General features: G+C 39.1%; 1 protein-coding gene across 1 annotated transcript in view; it reads left to right on the top strand.

Moving 5' to 3' along the window:
- LOC104409069 (rho guanine nucleotide exchange factor 10-like) overlaps window positions 1-11474 on the top strand; it is a gene marked incomplete at both ends in the record, with an annotated part of 30847 nt that overhangs the window by 6434 nt on the left and 12939 nt on the right. Inside the window, 3 exons of the mRNA XM_010018852.1 lie at window positions 1015-1185; window positions 2665-2810; window positions 5704-5879. Of these exons, the coding sequence (XP_010017154.1) occupies window positions 1015-1185; window positions 2665-2810; window positions 5704-5879 (493 nt within the window). The remainder of the gene's footprint in view (window positions 1-1014; window positions 1186-2664; window positions 2811-5703; window positions 5880-11474) is intronic.

The raw sequence follows: 11474 nt of genomic DNA, 5'->3' as shown, positions 1-11474 counted from the left end.
TTTCCCTGACTACTTGGCTCACAGAATCTGCCAAAGTGTGGTACAGCTTCCTTCTGACCTGCAGCATCTTGGTTTCCTTCCCATGGAAACTGGGGTTTGACAGGAAATCCTCAGGTTTTGTCTGAGCAGTCAGTCAAGCTGCAGGAAGAGCACAGTTCCCCAGCATAGACTTGCTCCAGACCAACTTAGGCCATTTGTAGGTCTGTCCAGATCATGACAGGTCCATCCCAGTGAGCGCTATGAGTTAGCTGCGTTTTGGAGGTGCCACAGAGGAGATGAGGCTTTGGGGTGCAAGTCCAGAAATTACTGTGGGAGAGAGGTAGTTGCTGGGGGAGCATGCAGGTAGGAAGCCATGACGAGAGTTTTTGAAGTAGCAGAAGAGATGGAGTTTATTGTGGCAGGAAGCAGTAGTGAATGGACAGAGATTTTTTAAGTGCTGTGGGAAAGGATTAAAAATATAATTCAAATCGTTCCTAGTGATATCCCTACAAAAGGGAATGACTTTGAGAAGCTGTTGTGACCTCCATGAAGTAAGTACTTTCTCCTACTTGAGGATGAGCATGCAGTCAATGTTTTAGTTTGGAATAACAACAGTAATAAAGAGATTATAATATTATTATGACAGTAAATGTCAGAAAAGTTTTTAAATCATTGTTTACGGACACCTACGTCTTATACTACAATACTGATTTTCAAGTTGTGTTTAATATTATGTGCATCTTTCTTATTTATGTTTACATTTGCAGTTTTTGTATTCATTTTCCAGTTCCTTCTTTGTACTTTCACCCTGTAAATGAGCTGTATGTGACCCCATTCAGTATCTTTTTCAAGAACTATTAAGATATGCAGGAGGGTAAGCAATGTGCTATCAGAAGATTCATTAGGTGTTCATTGGTCTTATTCGTTAGTAGTACTAAGGTAAAGAATGTTGTGGTAGACTGTACAACCTGTAATCTTTTGAACTTGACTTTGAAATGAAATCTAATTTTTGTCTGTTCTATCATTTCCTCTCAGGATATGTTGAAGAACACTAATAAAGGACATCCCGACAGATTACCTCTACAAATGGCTCTTACAGAACTTGAAACACTGGCAGAGAAGTTAAATGAAAGAAAAAGGGATGCAGATCAGCGCTGTGAAATAAAACAAATAGCAAAAGCAATGAATGAACGTTATCTAAACAAGGTGAGAAAAGTAGTAATGTATGGTGGAAGAGTTAGTTTCCGAGCCTTGAGCAATCTCTAAAACAGGCACCAAAGAGACACCTGTGGATTTTTATGTAAATGTCAACAACTTGGGGTCATTCTAGTGGTAGGTGTGAGGTGTGACCTACCTCTGGGTGTGAACAGACTTGCTGCTTAAACCATTGTGTGCTGGAGTGAGTGGCATGCTGAAATAGCAGCAGCAGTACCAGTGTTCTGTGGCAGTGCTGGATAGAAAAGTCTCATGCATTTTTTCTGCGTGGGAAAATTCAATATTTAATTCACCCCAGAACTGAGGAATTACTCCTCTGTAAAGGAGAAAAACAGTCCCTTGTACTGTAGTGATTCCAACTATGGGTCAGTTCAAGATGTGCTATTGAATGTGTCCAAGACCTTCCTTGTTTTAAGAAACATCCCAGTCCATTCATGCTTTTGGATCATATGGCAGATACGTCTTTAAAGAACTGTAGAAGACATTCAGTAGGAAGGAAGGAACAGTCTTCTTCATTTGAGTTTATTAGTAGCTATGTGTACTGTGGATGTATATGCTTGTCTTATTTGCATCATAAATGGTTCCTCCTTTCCCATGAGATGGGGCATAAGTGCTTCAATTATTGCTTTTGTGAAGTTACAGATGTTTACACTCTGGACTTATCCTGGGATGGAGTAGTGGGGACATGCTGGAGGAGTGCAAGGAGGTTTTTTTGTGATGCATAAGAGCATAGATTTTAGGATAATAGTAGTCAACCAGAACACACTTGTTTTAAGATATTTGTCAGAAATGGGTGCACATATAGTTTTGCAATAATGCCAGGCAGGGTGAAACAGGCAGTGAAGAAGGTGGATAGGAAATGAGTAAGTTATGGACCATTTTGTTCTCTTGGCCACTACCAGAGGTGGTGTTTGACCTGTGAGGGGTTAGTTCATGCTTGCACACAGTGCTGATCCTTAGCCCTTGAAGGCCAATGAGGCCAATGGCAGGAGCTATTTATATGCCATGTATCTTGTACCTATAATCTTTTCAGCAGTCTGATCCTCCTACCCTGACCTCCCCTTTTGGGACAGCTGGAACCACATTTAGCACTTAAATAGGCTCTAAAAGGTGGGATGAGGGAAGGAAACAGCAGAAATTGTGGAAGCTATAATTTTCTACTTTTTTTTTTTTTTTTTTTTTTTTTTTTTTTTGCTAGGGGATCTTTATCTGTGTGAAAGATTCTCAGAGCAATTACATTCCGTATTAAGACTGAAAATCCCTGCAGGCCATTTTGGTGGCAGCAGAAGTTGCTATTTCTCTAAATGAAAAGCAAATTAATAAGGAGGCTTAATTCACTTGGCAAATCCACTTGTGAGCACTTATATTAGGATGGCAAGTCATAACCCATTGTATTTTCTTTTATTTTTTTGCACCAGATGTTAGATATACGATGCATAATATACAATATTGATTGTTTTTAAAATATAGCTACTCAGCAGTGGAAACAGATACCTCATCCGGACTGATGATATGGTAGAGACAGTTTACAATGACAAAGGAGAAATTATCAAAACCAAAGAACGACGGCTTTTCATGTTAAATGATGTGCTCATGTGTGCAACAGTAAACATTCGGTAAGATGATTCATGTTTTTTAAATGAACATTCCAGTTTCAGCTGGAAAAAAAACTGATTTTTTTTTTTATTATTGTTTTTACTATAGCTAATGATTTTTAGGAGTAGGTATAATAAATGGATAACTAGCTTTGTTGCAGTCCTCTAAACTGCCTACCGATGTTTGGAAAGTCTAGTGTAAATTTGTAAGACAATTATGTCAGTTGCAGATAGAAATGCTCTTCAATGTCTAGTTATTGCTGTATATTAGTGCTTAGCAGAGCAAAGGCATGCCAAGGTAGGACTTTTTTTCTCCTCCTTAAATTCATACTGTCGCACACTCTCAAATCTGTAACTTGACATAATCTGCAAATTTAAAAAATCAAAACAAAGCACAAAGCTAATACATGTAGCCAGAACAAACCTGGAACTCACTAACAAAGTTCCAGCTGGGGAAAGCTTTTATCTCTGAGAGCAAACATAGAAGGATTAAAGCTGAGGTGCTTTGAAAAAAGCGTATTTTCATAGTGTCTTCTGTGTTTTAGTTGGCCGTATTACTGTTACTGTATCTCTGTGTATGCCAAGGTCACACTCAAATTCAGATGTTGCTTGTATCATTAGTTTCTTTATGTGATGGTATATTTTGACAGAGAAAATGTGGAGCATTAATATCTTTCAAGAACAGCTTTTCTAAAGCATAATATGGGGTGGTATCTTAGTTTGTTACTGTAGTATGAATACAGTACAGATTTTCGTAATCGTGTGAATGCTCGGCTTCATGTCAGTTAGTGAGAAGTGCCATGTAATAACTGCATTTCAGAAAATTAACGAGCTTATGTCGATTATCCTATGATTTTCTTTACAAATTCTTCAGTTCCTTAGTAACATCTGGATATTTCTCATGGCTGTTTGCAAGAAAATTGCTCTTAACCATTCATATTTTATCTTCTTCCATACCAACATTGTCTTGGATTTTCTGTATTTGTCCCTGAAGTGGCAATGTGCAGTCTGTTTTCATCTTCCATGTGAAAAGTTCATGGTTATGCCAAGTCTCTGGGTTCTTTATGAAGTCAACAGTTCCAGTTATCACAGCACTGTTGTTCTCACTAGTTATGAACAACTTCCTTTGGGATGGTATTTGTGCATGCATGTGTCATGGGGGTTTGCTGGCTCTGAAGAAGTTTAATAACATTTTTCTCTACCAGTTAAGGTTTCCATTCCAATGTGCTTGTTTATGTAACAGTGAGTTTTTAGAATAGTTGAATGTACTTTTAGCTTTATTCACTAGCACAGGTTTGTGAGTTCCTTGGCGAAAGGCAGGGGGGATTCCAACTGCAAGCTGTATGTGTAGGTTTAGGATTCCTTCATGATTTCATGGATTGCTTTTAAGGTGGAAGAAACTACCTTTGTGACCTGATGTCCACGACACTCTGTAATGCAAAATACAGTTAGGAACTGAAGGAAATAATCCTGCCAGATTTCACGTGACAGCTTTATCTGGTCCAGAAGTTTTTGTTCAAAATAGGCATATGCTATGGAATGTATCACTTGCCTGTTTGGCTCATGCAGGATGAGCTTTATTTCTCTTCTTTTTTGCTGTATAGAGGTTAGGCATCTTACTAAGTTAGGCTTCTGTTACAGCAGTGGATTTCAAGGTGCATGTCTGCAGATTTCCCCTGGAGCTGTAGACTTCAGAAGCTTTACACGTACACGTAGCTGCGCAGTATGGATCAGCTACCTTCTCTCAACCACCTTTTGTCCAACCTTTACAGAAACAGTCGGCATCCCAGTATCCTGGGGACCACTGGTTCCTCTTATAGTTGGCAAAAGACATGTATTTCTACAGAGTACATGACCCTCAGAAGCTCCGTCTTCGCATGTAGCCTAGATGACCAGTTCAAACTGGAGACCCAACTTTTAAGTAGCAGCAGTTGGACAGGGTGGATGCTGTCCCTAGTGATTGAACAGCTGTGTCCTGACTAGTCTTGTTTTCTTTCTTCTGAACTAGATCAAGAGTTTATAAATATTTACTTAAGCTGTGGCACTTGTGGTTTTTGTTCATACTTGCCTCTTCATTGCAACAAAAGTATGACTGTTGGGAATAGGTATCTAACAGCCTAAACATTAGCATTTAGGTACTGTTCTCAATAAATGCATTTTGCTGATTTCTCCCAAGCATTTAACTTTTGTATTGCAGTCATCCTTTCTGTGAAGTAGACCTTTTTTTATTTACTTTAACATCTCTTTTGTCATTTATAAATAATGTATGTGCTTAAATGTGAATAAGGGAATGAAGGAAACAAAGGAGTATTAATGCCATTTCTATTCCAAGTGAGCTTGTCCAGTTCCCTCTGAAACACCTGTTGTGATAACACACTTCCTTTAGCAGCAGCTCATGTGGCATTACTCTCAGAAGCCACAGCAGTGGCTGTGGGGCTTGGCAGAAACGTTAGCTCATAAGCCCTTGGGAGGTTATGTTGCCCTTCCTGCTGCTGGTAGTCATTCAAAGGGTCCCATCATCCATACTTCTCTAAACACAGCAATTACTTCTTTTGAGCACTGTTTCAAAAGAATTAGGAAAATATGGAGCCAAAGTATCATCCTAAGCACTTGTATTAGGGTGTCAAAATGCACACTGGTCTTAAAAAGATGGTCATTTATGTTTTGTTATAGAAATGTAGGGACTGTTGTTGGCAGTCCTGTGCTGTTTGTAAACAAGACTATCTGCACCTGCATAGCTGCTCTTTGCACTCCAGGAAAGGTCAGTCTCAAAAGTCAGCCTGATGCATGTATTTGTTTCAAGTTCTGCATGGCACTCAGACTGATAAACAGCAGATTTTAGAAGCTAAAATTAATAAATAGGATGCCATTAAACATAGTTGGTTTTCACAGCAGTAATTTGTGCATCTTCCAGCTCTTCGTATGAAAGCAGTGGCACCGTGACAACTGGCCAGAGGTATTTATTGAAGTGGAGCGTACCACTGGGACAAGTGGAAGTCATAGAGTACGGCAGCAGTGAAGGCCAAGGAGAGAACTGCAGGTTTCCACTCCAGCACTCTGCTGAGAATGTCATCATTAACTCTAAGCCAAGTAAGTGACAGGAGTTACTGATTCTTACAGACCTTTTTTGTTAAAATCCATATTTGAATTTCAATGAGATACTGAAAGCAAAGGAAGGCATTTTGTGCATGAAGACTTCTGTAACATGAACTGTAATACAGCTTCTTTCTTTGGAAACCGAAAATCCATAAACTGGTAGTGAGTCTCCTGCCTTGAAACACGAAACACTCTTATTTGCCCAAATTTAGAGTTTTATGCATGAATGCATAAAGAGTTTTAAAGCATGAATGTGTGTGGACATACAAAAAGGTTGTTTTGGTGTGGTAAGCTGGCTGTCCCATGGTAGCTGGTCATGCATATTTTGTTTATCCCATAGGTAGAGCAAGGAAGTTTCTCTCAACAAAAATGACCTTCCATCCTGTTACTGTGAAATAAGAGTCTGGGCACAAAGAGTTATGGCAAGGTGGAAGTTGCCCATACATAGTATTCCATCCTTACGACATAGTAACAAGTGCTTCAGAAAAAACCCTTCAATTTTAATTTTAATGAATGTTTTTGAAGCAATATGCCAATAGGTAATCTCCTTCAAGTGTCTCTCCAAAAATGACCTCAAGCTCTGAAGTTTGCAAGTTCTTTCCGTACTTGTTAATCCCTCCTACAAGCCTGCCAACTACCCTCAAGAGATGTATGAATTTCAAGAATTTACTTGGTTGCTAGCCTTTCATGTATAATGAGTTATTTTTATATCCTGTATTTTGCCTAAATACTATACTTTTATGTGCATTTAATATATTTAGATTATGATCCCTATTAATGGACTAAAATTTACATGAATTTCAGTGCTAGCTCAGGGAATTATTTCACACTATATTTGTTTAATATTGCACCATTGGCGTCATGAATTTTCCCACAGTTGTGCTATAAGGAGGCATAAATATCATGCTTCAGGATGGCCTGAAGTGCAGATGCAGCATTTAATACCCCACATATTCTCCAGGATAGTTATTTTCAGGTCTTCTTGGTCCTCCCTTTGTAAAGGGAAAATTTTTGTAGGTACTTATGTATCAATTTCAAGGATGACTTCATTCTTGCAACTCCTTTTAGCGTTAATGGGCTACTTAGGCAATGATATTAAAGCTCTTCTATTATCATTTACCAGCTGCTGCATGCAGGACCCTGAGAGGAGTGTAATAAGGGAGTATATTACTTAGAACCGGGGGTCTGTCTTACAGCTGAGTGTGGGAGGATCAGCTTGTTGAATATTCCTACTGCAACTTTGTGCCGTGGCTTCACAGCTGATTATACCAAATCCTTTTCTGTCAGCAAGATCAGATGGGGAAGTGGAGCATGAAGGGAGAAAGAAAATCTGCTATGCTATGTCTGTGCTAGCTGTTACTTTGAATGTGGACTTGTCTAATTGGCCTGTATAGATGAGTTTGAATACACACCTGATTATGTTAGTTATTCTGTAGAGTTGCCCCCTTAGTTCCAGTCTTCTTGGCTGCTAAATATTACAGAAGCTTAGAAAGTACAGCCTTACTGCAGAAAGGAAGGACTGGTAAGACTTTGTGTAAGGGTTCATTGTTGCTTGTTAATTTGCATCCACCAAGATGCTGCATTGTATAGTTGATGATGACAGTATCTTTATTATGGTAGTATCATATCGTTGGTGAGACTATTGGGTATTCACCACAAGTTGCAAAAAGCACATCCCAGCGGTCTCATAGTATGTGGTTTTAATAACATCTAATGATCAAGAACAATTTGGGATGCTGCAGGCAAAATCCTTTTTCAGTGATGTAGATCCATGTCTCAAACCTTATTTTCAGTTCATTTCCAGTTTTTAGGAACTGGAGAGATAAAGAATAACAATGATTCTGTGCAAAAGCATTAACTAGTAGGGGAAGGTCACCTCTTCCATTTCTGGAGAACTGAGAAAAGTTGGTTTGTATCTGAAGCACGCCAGGTTAAGTACTTGACCCCTGTGAGGCTGGTATTCTCACGTAACTGCTGTGATCAGCAAGGATTCTTGATGGGTTCTGGTTGTGTCCTTGTAAGAATTACTGGTCATTAGTTATATTTCTCTTATGGTACTTTCTTCTCTGCCAAAATCCTTTTTATGAGGAGCCAGATGTCATAAGCATATCTCACTATTTTTTCTCTAAATGCAGTTGGGGCTTTCCAACAGGATAGTGTAGTTTAAAGATGCAAACTTTACATGCTACAAAGAAATTAATAGCTGAATTTGAATTAATCTTATATAGGCTGTAATATGCAGCTACTGAAAGGTTGATAGGTTTTATTAGTACCTATAAATCAGAGGCATGCTGTAGTACTGTTCTAAGGTGGAAATCAAGGGCTATGTGAACTTGGTTTTTAGTTGGCAAAATCCTAAATTTGCAGCTTTCTACCCAGCTCTGCTTTGCATGCCAGTCTTTTGTCTCTGAATTCTAGAGGAGAATGTGTTCAGGGGCTGTTAAATCCCTTTTTCTTTTTTAAGCCCTTTGTCTTTTGGCAGAAGAAACTCTGTGGCCTGAGGAAATGGTGGGGAAAGCAGAAAAGTTTTCCTAGAGTGTATTCTGCTATGCTGCTTCTGTCCTTGATGTGCTTTTACTTTATTCCTCTTGTTCTCCCCTATTCTGAATTTTAGTATTTGCTCTGTGATGGGTTTGCTTGTATGTTTGTGGGTGAGTCTTGCTACTTCTGTACCTCAGTTTCCCCACCTATAAAATATACTGTGCTCTGGGTAGGAACCCTAAACACTGGAAGACCTTGGACATCTAGTGTGTCCAGAGGAAAGCTAATGGAGGCCACCGACCATTTAAATATGCCCACAGGTAATTGGGATCTTCAAAGATCATGTTACCTCATAGAAGAATTGAAAAAAGTAATCAGTGATCATTCAAGTCCTAGGTTATTGCTAACTATTTTTTAAGTTAATTTTCTTTGTTGTTTTAGATGCTGTAAGCATTTAAAGCAAATTAATGTGTTTATTATCTTTTTTTTGCTAATATATGCTGCTTCATCCTGAATGATTTTAGTACTTGAAGGGATTTATCTGCTGGCTATTTCCTTGGCTTTCGGTCTATTAGAGAGTTGGGGTTTTTTAATTGGCTTTAGTAAGTTTACTGCATAGCCATATTCTAGTAAATGGTACTCATTCAATCAAAATGGATGAGAAGCCGGATCAAATGTATGGAAAGAGGGCACCAAGAAAGTTAAATGCTACCTGTATTCTTCCAATAAAAAAGAGGATGGGTGAAAAAGCAATGAATACAGCTTGGTTAATATGACATATTTTAAATATGCCTTCTGAAAATATAAAAAGTATAGTCAAAAGCAAATTTGTAACTTCTCATCAACATGTACTATATTCTACTCTAGGAGAATCAGAACCTTTACTTGCAAGTCATCCATCTATACATAAAATCACTGAAAGTAAAATATGTATTATGCTCCTTAAATGGGAGTATAGGAGCAAAAGTCAAATATACTATCCAGAGATTCAGTTACTCACACTCCTGGCACATGTTATTATGAGTTTGCAGCACTTTATGTGAACCGTTGATGGTTTATGAAATGTGGTTTCCGTGCTGAGATGGATGCCTACCTGTTTGGTACTGCAGTGAAAGCAGCCACCCCAAGTTGTCCATTCTCTGTTTCTCAAGAACAAAAGGGGTGAGCTGTAAAAGTTTTTCACAGTGATTTTATTTAAGATGACCAGACTAAAGAGACTTTGTAGAAGCAAAGGGAGAGGCATCCTGCCATTTCTGTGTTGGAAACCAGTGCCTGTCAGCAGTGTTCTACAGCTGATCATGTTGATTAGGAGACACGCACAGCATAGCCTATTACTTGAATAAAGAACTGTTTAATTTGAGCCATATGGCTAAAGGCTGTAAAAGACCCACGTGTAATATATATTGTGCAGTTATTAGCATGCGAGATACAACAATAAAATGAAAAAACAGATTACCACGTTTATGGTTGCATTTTAGAGTTGGTTTTTTGTTTCACAGGTTTATAATTCCTAACTGTTTATCAAACCTCAGCACTGCTAAACCATGGCTTCTCTCCTTTCCTGGTCAGACTTGCAGGAAGACATTTGTACTCTGTTTCCAGTTACCTGTGGCTTTGATCTCTGTGGCTTTTGTTTATTGTCAATGTAGTAGTGACACAACCCTGAAGTGTGGGCACGATTCCTCTTCTGAGTTTCCTTCTGTTTGATGCAGTTACTTCTTGTAGGTCTGCAAGTGTTGCCAGGGAAACAGGTGGGGATGTCTGATGTGGTACAGTGTGCACTTGTGTTTCTGTTGATGTCTTGCTCAGTGGAATGACAGCTTTTCTCAAAAACAGAGGTAGTGCTGCTGTGATTGCCATTGCTGTTAAAGCTAGGGGTTTTTGCTGGTTTGTTTAATGAGAAACATAGAATTGGGGAAGGCAAAGAAAGTTGTCAACTTTATCATCACTTTAAGGCTGGACAAATGTAATGCAATGTCCAGAGTACTAAACATTAAATAGCATATCAGCACTAGCATTGGTGATAAGGTTTTAAAAGGATGATGTGTCATGACTTGCTAGCTGAACTAACTTTCACCTCTGTGAAATATGTATAGAGTAATAATGTAAATCTTTTTTTTTAAAGCTATTGAAAATAATACTGTACACTAAAGGATATGTAATGTGTTTGTAAATGTAGACTATGATTGATATATGCTAACAAAAGACCAAAGATTTTAACTAAATTCAACTCAGCCTGTTAAGCTGAGCAAACTGGGTGACATTAAATAGTTCACTTGTTAAGCGGATGTATGTTTTGGTGGCTGGTGTAGAATAAATTAGGTGTTACGTGTTTTTCTTGCCCACTTAGGATGAGATTCTTCTCTTTGCCTTCTGGATTTGTTAGCATGGTTGTAGGGCTTGATGTTCACCTCCTATAAACCTTTCTCTGTGTTGCCAGGGGTCTCATTGACAAGTTGACAGAGTAGTAAAGCGAGTAGAAACCAAGCTGTAAGCAAGTGAGTATGACTAGGGAGGTAGGCTCCTCAGTACGATTTCCACAAGTTGTTACAACTAGTCTGGTGGGAACTCTACGGGAAACCTCTAGCAGCTTGGCCAGTTTACAATCATCTGCAGACCTGTCTTGAGATCCCTGCTTTGATTGTTAAACACCTTTGTATGTGTTCTTTCACTGCCTGTTTAAATCAGTGCTTATCTTCTCGCATCCAGTTCCTCTCTCACTCTTCATGCCTATGCAGGTGCACCTCAGAGATCCTGTGCAGCCCCTCTACCTCTGTAGGAGGGCAAGAGCTTCCAGGTTTATGCTGTCCTCAGCCCTCCCTTCTGGGACCTGTGAGAGGAAAGGGCCATAGCACCTCTTTTCTTTCACTCTAAATTCTCTGCTTCCAAGATTTTCTTTCCTAATGGGAATAGAACCAGGAGCTGGAGTTCCTTTGGTCCATACCTGCAGTCAGCACGTAGTCCAGGAAGACACTTGACTGTTGTCCTGGCTATAGAGATGTTGAGGAGCTGGGCTGTGGGATCTGCATTTGTCAGTGTATTTGGGCTCCGGTATTTCTCCCTCCTGTCCTCTACTGCTTTTGCTTCCTGCATCGTATCTGGCACAGT

This window comes from Nestor notabilis, unplaced genomic scaffold (assembly GCF_000696875.1).
Source record: "Nestor notabilis isolate BGI_N333 unplaced genomic scaffold, ASM69687v1 scaffold35547, whole genome shotgun sequence".
NCBI classification, from domain to species: Eukaryota; Metazoa; Chordata; class Aves; order Psittaciformes; family Psittacidae; genus Nestor; species Nestor notabilis.
Note: the sequence above shows the minus strand (reverse complement) of the source record. Positions and strands in the feature narration are given on the sequence as shown.